The sequence below is a fragment of the Lissotriton helveticus genome, chromosome 1_2 (assembly GCF_964261635.1).
Source record: "Lissotriton helveticus chromosome 1_2, aLisHel1.1, whole genome shotgun sequence".
In the NCBI taxonomy this organism is placed as follows: Eukaryota; Metazoa; Chordata; class Amphibia; order Caudata; family Salamandridae; genus Lissotriton; species Lissotriton helveticus.
Genome location: NC_136058.1, coordinates 297,208,762 through 297,223,822, shown reverse-complemented (window position 1 = coordinate 297,223,822; position 15,061 = coordinate 297,208,762). Strand labels below are relative to the sequence as shown.

The 15,061-nt window shown below is 43.7% G+C and overlaps 1 protein-coding gene across 1 annotated transcript in view; it reads right to left on the bottom strand.

Annotated features, from left to right (window-relative positions):
• HECTD3 (HECT domain E3 ubiquitin protein ligase 3) overlaps nucleotides 1–15,061 on the bottom strand; it is a 329,773-nt gene that overhangs the window by 92,754 nt on the left and 221,958 nt on the right. The window contains exon 14 of the mRNA XM_078671763.1: nucleotides 1,552–1,671. Within this exon, the coding sequence (XP_078527889.1) occupies nucleotides 1,552–1,671 (120 nt within the window). The remainder of the gene's footprint in view (nucleotides 1–1,551; nucleotides 1,672–15,061) is intronic.

The window sequence follows — 15,061 nt, the reverse complement described above, 5'->3', positions numbered from 1 at the left end:
GAAAATAGAGATGTTGGGTATTAAACATCTAGTATTCACAAACCCACCCTGATTTCAGTGGATGGACTTGTGAGTACATGCACTTAGAGTTGTCTCCTGAAAACCTACCAGGTTCCCAAGACATATTTCTGATCGCCCAGGGTGAGGGCCTCTGCTCTCAGGAGATCAGAAAAAAAGCCTGCACAGTAAGAGGGTGTTCAAACCCCCTCCCTCAGGAGAACCGGCTGATTAGCATTCCAACAAGGCTGGGGAGCTTCAAAGCCCCCACCTTTGACATGTGAATCTGGCTCCTCTCACAGGAGAGGAAGCCCCTTTTTGCCCTGAGCCCTTTGGTACCTGGACAGACAGGAAAGTTAATCAGTCAGGTAGACGTGCCCACTCCTAAGCTAGTACTACCCCTAAAGGTGGGCTAACTGAAGAGGCCACAGCTTTTCAGAAGGCAACCTAAGGAATTCTGGGATAGGGTTATGCCCACTTCCCACAGGAAGCGATCATATAGGGAACCTAGTGACTCCAAGAGTAAGTTAGCCCATTGGCTACTACCCTACACTCCCTTAACATCACTAAATTCAGAATTTAGGGGAGCCCGTGGCCCCAACGAAACAGATGCTGCCGACCTGAAAGAACATGATGGATTTGAAGAGTCGCAATGAACAAGAACTGAAGCCCCAGCAAATGACTTGGTGCCAACCTGGCCGGCCAGCCTGCCTACTAACTTTGATAATCGCACAAAAAGAGGACATGTCCTGCAGCTGCTGAGCCTCCATAACCCAAGAGACCTGCCAGCACTTCACCCAGGAACCAAAACTTACCGAGAAGTAGCGGACCTGATTTCCTGTATCTTGCAGGTAATCAAAGACTCCTGAGAGAACTCTGTGAACACAGAAATCTGATGCCTTAAGACACCACTGCACCCGTCGGTCCAAGTCTGAGCTGAAGTGGGCCAACAGTGTCATCATGGTCCCCCCAGCCCTCTAGAAACAAAGTCCACCGTGGTTTTGCTCCCAGTGAACTCTCCGGCTTCGCCTGCAGCCTCTGCATGCAGGCCCCCTCTACCGAGACTGCTCCCAGTAAAGAAAAGACGACGCCCAAGGACCTCTACACCCATTGCCCCTGGGCCGTGCAGAAGAGGACCAAGGGTGTCCCTATATCCCTAAGCATCATGAGGCCTGAACACCCCAGACCGTTCAGCCCGACTGGCCTCTCAGTCAAAGCCTACAGCCTCTTTACGTGAAGACCAATCCTCACAGAGTAACACTGGGCACTCAATGCTTTTTTCACCCCTACAACCAGCAGCCCAAGTGCCGCTGGGTGTGTACTGCTGGGGTTGCCTTGGAACTTGCCCACCACTCACCTTAACTCCTGGAGAATGGTCCCGTAAGTCATAGTAGTGAACCGGAATACCGCACTTGCTTTTCCTCCCATAGGATTACATTGCAGCTTCTGAAAATTGCACTAAGTGCTGACGTTTTAAATGCAAAAGTATTTCTACGAAAAGAAAGTTAAAGCAGAGAGCGGTTGCCCCATCACCTCCAGTCACAGGATACTTGCCAGAAACTCTTTGCCCCTGAGAGATGCACCCATCAGCTGCCCAATCCACTCGTATTTGGCAAAGTCACAGCAGGAAGGGTTAGGAACATACATATCACGTGCTTCACCAGTGCTGTTGCCCTGGAAAGGAAAAAAATCTTCAGTTTATACAGAGCCATTCAAACAACAGGAATGAAACACTGAGACAGACTGAGGTTATCAGCATGATCCAAAGAGCAATAAAGGAGTTTGCAGTGTCTCAATGAAGTAGGAAACAACAAAGGCTCTTGTATTTGAACTCAAAAGTCGATTTTGATCAGTGAAAGAAAGATGGGAATTGAGCAAGGACATTTTTTTGCTTGAAAAGGGGTCAGACAAAAATAGATCACACAAGGGCTACATGAATCAGGTGAAAAAATTCACATAGGGTTATTACTAGGCCAACAAATGTGTTAAAAGGGCCTCCAATTCCAAGTGTATTTATGAGACCTCCAACCAGTGGAGCAAAATGTCAAACATCCTAAATGAACTGACCAAACCTGGGACACGAAGAAATAACCTTGATACAAACATGCATCTGGGCAAAGATTTACACTTTTTCTTTAAATTCAAAAGTTACAACATCAGAGAAACCGTTACTGATAATATTGTAGTATGAGCATTTGTCTTGACACCACCATTCAACCTTAAAGCAATGCTAACATATATCAGCAGTCACTGGGCTACAGCTTAAGATCAAAGCATCTTTTAGTTGAAAGAGTGTTCTGCTTCTTGCAACAAGGATTTCTCCCTGCTCCTGCTCACACAGTGTTAGTCTATGCCTCAATTGTTAAGAGCAAAGCAGCAGGCCATAAAACAACGCTTTAATCCCACTCCGAAAAGAAACTATGGCAGATCCAAACTTGCTAGCCAACTAGAAACCAGTTTTTAATGTCCAATTTCTGAGTGAGGTCCTGAAATAAGCAACAGGACACCTTCGGATACATGTGAAGAGGAACTGAAACTGCCTCCACAACCCTATGGAATGACCTGCTCATCGCACAGGGCAAGGATGATCAGACTGCACTAATTGTACTCGCTCTTTCAGCAGTCTCTGACATGACTGAACACACACCACTATTCAAATGGCTGGGGGAATAGATGTGGGTTTCTTTAATCGTCAGGGTGTAACCAGCGATGATCATATGAGCGCTGTAAATCAATTTAATTGTGATCTGTAGAGTGATCCATATGCAAGGTTAATTGTGGGGTCCCATATTGTTCATTCCTGTACCTGTTATTATTCAATGCTAATACGGCCTGCTAGAGCAGGTGCTTGAAAGAGACAGTCCTAGATTCCAGGTGTCGCTGTTGATACCCAGTTTTAACTACACTTGGAGAAGGCATTAAGGAGCAGAATGTATTACTATATTGACTGTATTGTTGATGTATGTACAAATGTTTTAAATGTAAGTTTTTACATTTTTATTTAGGGGTTCACACCTCTCAAATCACCCCTTTTAAAATCTTTTTAGCCTTCTGTTTTTTCACCTAAACTTTTAACTTTTTGTAACCCTAAGCCCTATTATTGTTTCCCATGTATTACCGTTTTTAATCTACCCAAAATAAGATACATCAATCAATCAACCAGGATTTCTAGAGCGTGGCAAATGACTATGAATAGATAGACATTATTCCTTACAAGTGATTTATTCACACCGCAATATTCAACTTCCTGTGCAGGTAACAGCTCCTTGGATGAACCAATTCCCAAAAATATATTAACTGTAGTACATTAAATGTGTGTTCTTTACTTTGCTTTATTTCATCTTGATATTTATCCAGCCACATCTCTATAAAAGTCTGTAAGTAATCCTCCAAGGCATGCATTTCCTCTGCTATTGTTTCTGTAGCGAGGTCATGCGATTAACTGCAGACAGTCAGATTGGGGTTCTGGGCCCTGAGGTGGGATTTTGGTACACCACAATACACAGAGGTCCTGGTTTCCTGCGCATAGTTCTGTGTATGTGCAGAATCCCTGCAACATGTTGCACATAACGTTTGGTCTGGTTCTTATTTACGAGGCACTCGAGTAGTACTGGTGTTTGTCCACAATAACCTCCCTTCTGTTTTCCGGTAAATAGTTGTGACGGCATAACCTACCTATATCGATGTTCCCACTCCCCCTGCAACACCTAATGTATATCGGCCTTACAGAACTCTTGAAGTTCAAATTTTGGCATGGCAACACCGTATTTGGTTTAATGGCGCCCTACCCCACACAGTGACTCCGGTCCGTTAAGGCCCTTTATCAATTCCAGGGGCCACTTGGCCAGTTTTAGCTGGGTACACACCACATCATTGTGACATGGCAGCAACAGTAGCAGAACTGCGTGTCTTGCACGCCTCCTTAATTGAGGTGCACAGCGCTCTAGTGCAATATGTCTCCCGCAATCACCAGGTGGGAGCACCTGGGGTTCCTGCCCAACCAGCTGGACCTTGCGGACTGACTATTAGTCCTGTAATGGTTAATTCAGTTATGGGCAAGCGTCCACAGAATAAGGATGATTTACCTTACTGGCTTGTAGAGACATTTTTACCAGCTGGAAGCGGTATTTCCAAATACCACCCCTGTGGGAAAATACAGGATTTTAACTATTAGTTTGCAGAAAGACTTAATACCCGAAGTAACCGATTGTGAAAATTGGGGTAAAGTGTTTGAGGCGGTGTATGCAAAATGTTTAGGCACACCTTCTAGGACAGTGCTCCCTTCTATGATTTAGCGTGTTCAAGATGAGCACGGACCGGAGGTGGCTGTGGAGTTTTGGATGAGGTTGGTTGGAGTGTTCGACATAGTTGATGATCTGATCCTTGCTAATGTCAAGGGAGATGCAGTTAACTTTCAAGTATCTAATGCCTTGCGCATTGTCCCTGAAGATGAGAAACCCAGCGAATTACTAAAAATCATTGCAGATGCCTGTAAGACAATTGGCCGTAATAGTTTGGGTGTTAAACCTTTTGCTAGAATAACAGCACAAGAGCAAACACAGATGGCGCAGTCTGCAAAAGATGTCCGTCCAATATTTCCTAAGAAGAATTGGAAAAATATAAAGCAGGGGAAACCACAACACAAACAAGGGTTGCGTGCTGCATCACCGCTACCCAAGTCATCTGAGCGCATTTACAATGTGCACGACCGGGCGAGAATTAGGACTCCTGACAGATTTCAGATTCCTGATCAGCATTCTCCTCGCTTTTCACAGGGCACATCAGGTTCACAGGCTAGAGGCAGAGAACGCCAGGGGCGCAGAAGAGGTCGAGGTGTCCTGCACGGACATGAGCAACCTCGTCAGACTGACGGAAAAGGGAAACAGGACGAATTTCCTCGTCAGCGCCTACAGTTTCAGAAAAAAAAGTTGCTGCTTTAACAGCAAGATATGCCACAGGCGGTAAGGACAAGGCTCCGGAACCTAACATGGGCAGTAACGCTGCTAGACAGCGCAGCGGAGGTTACAATAGTGCGGCAAGCACTGCATCTATTCCTGGAGGCGACAGCAACTGAAACGTTCATCGCAGTTTAAACGGCTGACACCGAGTGGCTCCCCCTGACAGATTATATGATATAGTCCTTTTTACTGAAGGTGTATAATTCAAGGAATTTTTGGGGAAAATCTGACTTCTTCTTATGACATTTTGTTGGCAGAGGCAGATTAGCCCCTGCCTTTTGTTCTTGCCGCTCCGAGGGGGGAGGAAGTAATAATCCCGAGTTTTTCACATAACGTCTCCAAGGAGCATGCAAAGGCTTTTGCAGAAGAGTGGGCTCTGGTGCTTGCACCAGCACTGTCCTGTACTCAGGTGGGCTGGGATAAAGATTCTCCCCCTCATGAGATACAATTACGGTATATGCCATAGCCACAACCTCAGTATCCCATCCGGTGGGAGGCAAAAGTTCCAGTTTCTGAGATTCTATATCAATTGGAGTATCAATGAGTTATTGAGGCATGTGTGTCACCGATGAATAACCCTCTGTTTACCATAACCAAACCAGATGGGTCGTACCGCTTAGTTTTGGATTACCGACATTTGAATTCTCATTGTCGCACCTGTGCGGTTCAGAATACCCATAGTTCTGCTCTAGGGGACACTATTGTTCATAAAAAATATAAAACTATCCTTGATATTTCCAACAGCTTATTTAGTCACAACCTGTCACCTGAAAGGTCACTGTCGCCTTATGCTATAATTTTGCCCAGTTGGGAGTTTTAGATCGGATTTGGCCACAACATCATTTGCAAGTCGAATACATTCACATGTTACAAGATGTCCGCCACTTGCGCTAGTATTGTCACGTGACCAGCTAGGACTTCCCCTAGCCAGCAGATCACAGGTGTTCTCTTTTTTCTCGCTGTCGGGCGTACTTTAAAAGAAGACGGGAGTTCCAGACTCCATTCGTTGCCGGAGGATGCGCCACTGTCACCACAGGGGAAATACTCGTTATTACCGATCGGACTTATCATATACCGGTAAGACTCTCGTTGGGACTGTGAACTCCAATGTGGGTTGTAGACTGCTTGGCAAATTACTTTTACACTTTGGCTTAGGCTGTTTGGGTGGTTATATGTGCCATTTATGTTTCATTGCTGTTGGGACTCTGAACTCCAATGTGGGTTGTAGACTGCTTGGTAAAATTACTTTTACACTTTGACTCAGGCTGTTTGGGTGGTTACACGTGCAATTTAGGTTTCATTGCTGTAACGCTGGGAAGAAGGATGGGTATACATCTGTGCATCCTTGGCTTTGCAATTTTTGGGAGTTAGATACAGGGTATTAATTAAGACTTGGATTATCATTCAGTTCTTTTGGGATAAGGGCACATCCTATCAGTAACACAGACTTTCTCTGTGGTGGTGTGATATGTAATATTCAGAGGCTTAGGTGTGGCAGTTCTTTCTACTACGTTTTTTGTATTATAACCTTGGTGGATAGATGTGGTGTACTGTTTAGGACATTTTATTATCATCTAGCTTTTGATATACGGGCGCTTTTTATCGGCACCATTCGCTGACCCTTTGGCAGCACAACATGTCTGGTTCAGAGGCTCAAGGGTGTATGATCTCTTAGATCCACCATATTAATGGTGATGCTTAGCTGTTCCTCTCTCTGATTATTAGGTTGCCTCTCTCTGAGAAATTTTGGGCATATATCCTATAATTTGTATGCTCTTTTGAACCTGATAGATTGGGGCAATAAACCCATATTATTTAATCTTTGACTACACATTGATGGACTACATTTCTAATATGGATAACAGATAGGTAAGCATATACATGTTTACCCCAAATTTTAAGGGGCTTATCTAATTTACCTTTGGTTATACATCTTAGGCTTTCTTCTTTATTATGTTCTATGGAGATTAGATTGTATATGGGGTCCCACAAGTGTTATGGAGTGGTCCTGTATTAACATACCTGACCACTCTGACTTTTCTATATCGGACTAGATGAAGAGCCCAGACCCCTTCAGGGGCATTATTAACGATGCCACGTTTATCCTTACAGACCAATTACTGCATGCAATTGTATTTAATCTCTGGATCAACAGATACCACTCAACAGATATCACACCACATTCTTGAAGGACAGCGGATACATTGACCAGATATTTACTTGGAACTTTTGACCTTTGTAAGTGGGATTATGCCTTACCCTCATCCCATACAGCTAGTTAACTTAACTTACAGTGCGCTTTATATGCAGAGGCTTACTGATCATCACTTTGTCTAACCTTTAGATCGGATGAGACAAGCCTTTCTCGTCTGTTGCGGTGCTACTCCTTTAGAGCTTCATCTTCCGTCTTCACTCGAAGTCAAATTTTTTTTTTAGCAGAAGGTACATTCTTGACTGGATTCCCTAGATTTCTCTCCATGCCTCTTGTTTTGATAAAACACTTTCCTCTTTCACTGCTGAACTACATTAATCATCTATAATTGGTTACTGGTGCCCAGGTTTGCCCTGTCTTCATTTGATCTTTCTGGCATAGGGCGGGGGATATCTTTTGCATAACATGTTGGGGGGGAAGGGATAGAGGCTGAGACCTCTCTCTGTCTCCTATGGACGCGGTTACTCTTAAGTGACACCATTGTTTCTTCTCTTTTCTTATCGGCTTCAACGCCCCCCTACCCTCCATGGACAACACCTTCTTCTCTGCGCACATCTTTTCTATATATCTGCATTTTTACTCTTTGCCTCTGTTTCTTTGAAATCCCACGTTCTTTTTGTTGATATATCAGATGACGTTTCTAAATGCAATGGGTATGTTGTAACCCAATTTAAATATGTTGAATGTTATAACATCATATTTCTCCATATATTATTGTTCATGCTTCTCTGTCTGCTTATGTTTGTACATATGTGCAGAAAATTTACACAACAGGATTTAAAAAATAAGAAATCATATTGTTGTGTTTTGTTTTTAACACTAGATGTTCAATATGTATATATATATATGTATATACATTGTTTTGTACATATATTTGTATATATGTGTTTTTACATGCGTCTTATGTATGTTTGTTTATATGTTTGTATTTAACAGCCCTGAAGAAGTCCCTTTTTGGGACGAAACGCATCGCTGTATGGTGCTTCACCCTTTTTGAAATAAAGAAATCAAAACGAGGAACCTCATTCTCCGTGACTTATTGAAAGTATAACTCAAATGCCAAAGGGTGTGGTGCACCTGTGCTGTTATGTTCAATTGATTCAGTTCCTTAGGGAACTAGCACTGTTACAGTGGGTGCTATTCAGTGTGCACACGAACCCACATTTAAATATTAGGGGTACCAATTAATAATTGGGGTTATTCTTTGTTAGGTGCTGTTTCTAAGAAGGTCCCACTGTTAGGTCTCTTCTATCCAGCAGTCAATGGACCGGTTTTACTGCCGGCGGAAAACAGGAACAATTCAGGCATTTGGCCATGGGCTATAAGAACAGCTCAGATGTATTTGCCGCCCAAGTCTTCTCTTTGTTAGACGGGATAGTCCCTGATGCGTACTCGTACGTTGATGATATTTATCTCACGGACGACGAATTATGGCCGTATCTTTGTCGAGCGGACCGCATCATAGTTTTGTTTGCGGACTACGGCTATAAGTTTAACTTTGCGAAATCACACATTGCACACAGTGTTGTTCTTGGGCTACGAGCTCAATAATGAAGGTAGAGGCTTGGTGCCTCACTTCTTGGAGAAATGCGCACGTTTGCAACCTCCCACAACCCTGAAAAAAACTCCAGTCTGTGCTGGGATTTTTAAACTTCGGTTGAACCTATATTCCAGAGTATGCCCAGCGCATCAAACCATTGTATGCTTTGATACAACCTACTTTTTCAAAAGCCTGCTGGCTTCTGGAACATTCAGCTATCCTGCAATCTTTGCAGTCTGATCTTCTTGAATCTAAATACTTGTTGACACGCGATAACCACACTAACCTGGTGATACATATCGTGCCAGGCGTGGTGGGTTTCACATACTTGACGTTTAATGAAGGCGACAGTGCCAATTGCTTGCAAGTCACATTTGTACACTTCGGCTGAACTGCGGTTTTCCACTGTTGAGAAGATCTTGACAGCTGTCCAGATGGCGATCCTGAAGGAGCACGCACTGGCACAGGGAAAGCGCATTTTGGTTGTGACACCATATCCTGCTCTAGAAGCAGTGACAAAGGAAAGTGTACCAAACTCAAAAGCTTTACATCCACGTTGGATACAATGGGTTACTTCATTGACATCTTCGGATGTCACCTTCATCTTCGACTCCTCCCTGAAAATACAGGAGTTTTTACAATATGAATTTGTTCATCCTGCTCCTTTGTCAATGCGTCCATTGGAGGAGTACGATTGTATAATTTACACTGACGGTTCAGCTCAACCGGCGACAGGGTCAAAGCAATCTTATTCAGCAGCATGCGCAATTGTGGCAGGTGCCATAGTGAACAGAGAGTTCAAGTCAAGTGTTGTACACACTCAGGCACTAGGAGAATGTACCACCAAATTAGCTGAGCTGCGCGCCCTGTTGCTCACATTTGAATTTGCAGATCCGAATGCGACTACTCTCATTGTAAGTGATTCTTACTACTGTGTTCAGTCTTTCAATGACTACTTATTCTTTTGGTCTCAAAATGACTATCATGATTTTAAAGGCAGCGCAATTAAGCATAAGAATCTTTGGGTTCAAGTCACAGATCTTAAAGAACGTTTGCCTCTCACACATGTAATTCATATTCTTAGCAACCAGCGCCTAGGAATACACGCGGTTAGCAATAGTTTGGCTGATGAAGCAGCTAAATCTGCAGTAGCCACGCTTTCAGTTGCGCCAGTTACAAGATCCATGAATAAGATTGATGATGACATCTTGGCAGCAATTGCTGCTACAGAGAAGGGTGGCAATTACCCGCAGGGTTTCCCTTCGAGATACTCTTATCACTCAAGTCCCGATAAAGTTCCTTATGTGAGGATTGATGACGTTGATGACCGGTTGATTCCCAACGGGGACCGCAGACTTTCACTGATAACAGCTGCACACGAAGGCTTGGCTTCGGCCCATGCTGGAGTGTCTGCGACTGTTTCTATTTTACAGCAGCGTTACTGGTGGCATGGTTTACATAAACAAACCCATAATTATGTGCTTTCGTGGGACATTTGCCAACATATTAAGCCATCTACGGTAACACACCCACCACAAACACCGCTAGGTATATCTAATAGACCTTTTGAATGTGTATATTTGGATCATTGCGGTCCATTTTCTTCAGATACTGCCTATAAATTCATTCAGTTGCAGTTGATTCGTTCACACGTTTTCTTTGGGTGTGAACACAATGCAGTGATGACACTCTAGCTGCCATCAGGGATTTGAGTGTCTTTGTGGGAATTTTTGCATGTGGCACTTTCCATTCAGACCAGGGTCCAGTATTCGCCTCTAAGGCGTACAAGGAGGCCATGAGATCTTTGGGAGTACAGGTCAAATTTTCATCTCTATACAGACCTGATGGTAATTCAGTTGTGGAGTAAATGAACCGTGACTTAAAGCAATCCTTGATAGCTAGGGTCTTAGGTACTGGCAGAAACTGATTCGCCCATTTTTATAGCATACAACGTGCACTAAATCTCCCTAGAAGATGTCTGGGTGGGCGGTCCCCGTACGAAATGCTCTTTGGCATGAAAATGTGTGTACCGGACCTTGATGGTCTAGACATGGCGGTGGCTGCCACAACCTTTGACATAGATAATCATTCTGCTATATGACAGAAACTACAAAAGACCTGAGACAGTCCTGCAAAGGAACATTTACCATCTGTCACAGATGCAGCACTGCAGATTCTGGTAGTCGGCTGTCTACCCAAAGTCGGAGACCTGGTCCGAGAGAAGATGGAGAACAAGAAAGAGTTTGGCCCCTCTTATCGTGCACCTGTCCCAGTGCTTGGCGTGAAGAGAACTTGTACAGTCATTTTACCCCCACTTCCTGGTCGGAAAGGCAACAGAAACATCTCTGTGGACAATGTCAAGTTACATCATCTGGCCGACTAGTATAACACTAGCATCTTCTGTCCGGCGATTTCCAGGAATCCAGTGTTGGGCGCTTCTGACGCCACGCAGCGTGACACTGCCATAGCGATGGACTCTGTCATTAACCCTTTGCTAAATCTCCCTACTTCCAGTCTAAATGAAGAAACAGAGTATGCTTATCCCACTACCAAGTCATTGCCTGGTTTGCAACCGGATACCCTTATCTAGTCACATTTCTCTTTTGACTCGAACTCTACATTATCATTGACCCCTACCAAATTCTCTATTTTTGTAGTCTGGTTTAAAAATACTTATTTGGTTCTGCCTTGGACATAAATCTGGATGGTCCGCTTTGCCATTTTTCTATTTATGTCAATTGGATTTGAGACATTCTTTTTCCTTCTCATAAATGGTCACTACATACCTGAACGCTCTGTTGTGAAACAGGTTGATGGAACTTTGGCCCCGCATTCGCCTTCTCACATCATGAAAAGGGACCTGACTTTTGTCAACATCTCCGCCTGGCCAGTTGTGGATGGCATAGTTTGAGATGCAGTGGAGTTCCAAATTCATGGCCCTACAGAAATAATTAACGTACCAAATGTACTTCGTGTTTCCATGGGGGATGTAGTGAAACACACTATACGGTCTGATGATTGGGATATACATGCAAAACAATCTTTGTTTTCAAATTTGAAGTATTATGCTGCATTAGATGCTGAAGATTTGCATTTGAATACTGCACAGTATGCGGATTTGTTTTGCTACCAGCATTATGGCCATCATTACCTGCATAAAGCTATTACATTTAGAAATGTTTTCAATTACACACAGTGGGAACATTGAGCTACCTTCAAATGGAGTCGGGCAAACACGTTTTTGAAAAGATTTACATATATTTTACAGATTTTGATAAATCCAAATCGGAAATATTTTATTTTAAATTAAATGTTTTGTCCAATCCTAAAGTGATGCTCACCCACACCAAATTAGTGTATTCCCAATCCTTTATTAATGAATTGTCAGTGGGTGGCTATGATCAGTGGAAGGCCACAGTAGATCTTAAATCTGTGTGGGGTTCTAGATCCTGGCAGGTGCGGGGCACTGAAACTTTACGTCGCGCATGCCTCATCCCGACTCAAATTTTATTTTTTAATGATTCGGTCAATCAGACTACGTGTTTTGGATTGGCTACTTCAAAGCATATTAATGCCCCTGCCATTCCTGCTCTCGTTAGATATCTGAACTGGACCAATCATACTGATTATTCCATTGACAACTGGCAATCCTTGTTTCAAAATGTTACTTTTAATATTTCTGCCTTAGACCCCTGAGGTTGGTTGGTTTGGCAGACCAGCTCGGATGCTTGCCAACTCCATTTCCATGACAAGGCCCCTGGCTATACACAGGATAGGCTTGATCCACGTTTTACCAACTCCCATTCGGTTACCACCTACTCTGTTGGTAAATCGTTTTACTAACTCCCATTCGGTTACCACCTACTCTGTTGGTAAATTATGTCAAAACTGGTTAAACCACTCAACACTGTTGTCAGTAAAACATAATTTGTCATTATTATCAGATGACATTGGTTTGACAGATTTTATCAAGGGGCCTGCTGGTGCTCGATCGAAACAATTTATTTGCGCAACCTATAATGAAATATGGAAGCTATCTCAAATTGTGGCTGCTTCCCGTTTAAGGGAGACAGACCAGGCTAATTTAGAAAAAGTCCTTGATGTTGTTGATAATAGTATTAACACACTTTCTTCTCGCATTTACACGTTGGACAGTATTGTTGATATTGTATAAGATGATGTGTCTGTTTTGTATCGTGGACAGAATCAATTGCGTTCAGTAATGCTGTTTGCATGGACATTACAAACTCTTAAGATGGGGAAAGTTCCTTGGGATTATTTGAACGCGTCATCTTTGGTTTTGCCTTTTAACTTAACAAACAGAGATTTATGTCCATGAAAGATGCTACATACACTCTTTTACAAATTGAAAATGGGCGTAACCCTGTCCCAGTGGGTCCATCAGGAAGTTCAACTTAGGGGTGTGACTGATCTGGGGGTGCACCACGCCTATTTCACATACGAATTTCCCACCTGTTCTGGTACAAAATGGGCCTCAGGGCAGGGGGTGGCATCTCCCAGGTCTGGGGGATGTAGGGGTCGCATATCAAAAGTGGGAAAGTCTTTGAAGTCTCTGGCCTTGAAGCCTTCAGCCTTGATATGCTGCTAGCTAGCCATACTGTTTGGAGGAGGTGTAAATACCTCCTGCCAGTGCAAGCATTACTCCTGACCTCTGAATGCGGGGCTCTCACCTCCTATGGAGTCCGAAAGATGTCTGTGGCGAAGGCTGGACTGTACCAGTCAGCAAGCACACTAGTAGGTTTTAAGGGGTGCCTCTAAGGTACCGTCTGGGTGCATGTATTAATAAATCTATCACTGGAACCAGTGTTGGTTTATTAATACAAGATGTTTGATACCAAACATCTTTGGTTTCAGAAAAACTATCATGTAGCTGAGGAACTCATTCACCAGTGTCCAGTACATATCCTTAAGACGGCTTCCCAGTTCACTTGCAATGTCTATGAATCGACTTACTTACACATCGCAGGGGCATATCTGCTTATGCAGTTATGTCCACACATGTAATATAATGCACCCTGGCTTAGGACTGTAAGGTCTGCTCTTGTTTTCACTTTTGTCTACACCATGTGTTAGACTTGGCATCTTTTGGCGATTTTTTGCTTTCTGACCTCCCGGTTTTGACTCTGTTTTTGCTGGCGTAGTGTTTCTGCGCACTTTTACTGATCAGTGGTAAAGTGCAAGTGCTCCTGTGGTAAATTGTGTTATGAACTGGTGTTTCCATAATTGGATATTATATTTGATTTACTTGTTAGTCCCTAGTAGTGTGCACTGAGTGTGCCAGGGCCTGTAAATCAAATGCTACTAGTGGGCCTGCAGCACTGATTGTGCCACCCATGTGAGTAGCCCGGAAAAGGTACCTCAGACCGGCCATTGTAGAGTCTGCTCGCAGTTTGTAACTGCCATGTCGAGTCAGTGCACACATTTGCCAGTCCCTCACCTTTCCTTTTCTTACATGTCAGCCACCCCTAAGGAAGGCCCAAGGTACCCTGTGGGCAGGGTGCAGTGTACGTGAAAGGTAGGACATGCCCTGGTGTGTGTGGCATGTCCTGATAGTGAATAACGGCCAATTTAGTTTTTCGCTATTGCAAGGCTACCTGTTCCCCATAGGACAGAATGGGGAGTTTGTTTATGACATCTTATAAGCATAATTTGCCAGGGAAATTGGGTAGGAAAATAAAGTTTAGTATGCCTGAACTCCGAATCTAAAGATGCATCTTTTAGTGAAGGTGATTTTTACATTCTGTGTTTGAAAATACCACTTTTAAAAAGTAGGTATTTTCTACCTCAGTCCTCCTGTGTGCCACTGCTGGAATGTGGATTGCCTGCCTGGGTTTTGGATGACAGAAGGCTGGAGAGCAGGAGTGGTTCCAGATAGTCTAGGTGGTTCAGGAAAGGGCTGAATAGGTCAGGGCATGCCTCTGACCATGCTGTCTCCACCTCCTGCCAGGAAGTCACACCATAGAAGGCAGAACTGGTTCTGGCGCGGCACAGACACTCTCTGCCTAAAAGATCAAAGGATTTTGGGATATAAATATTGGGGCCCAGACCCTTGAAATTTAGAACTCTTTTGACCAAGAAGACTGCCAAAAAGAAGAGCCGGAGAAGCTGTTAGAAGGAACTACTACTTTGCTGTGTTGGACTGCAGTGGCTGCTTCAGTCTTGGGCAGTGAAAGGACTGGGGGGAACTTTCTGCAATCTACTTTGTGAGTTTCTCCAAGGGCTTGAGGTAGAGCTGGCCCCCTGTTCAAGAAGTCTCAGGAACAGAAAATAATTTAAGCTCTTCTGCCCTCAGCACTGGGAACTGTGTGTTTTGTGCTGCAACAGAAGAAAAGC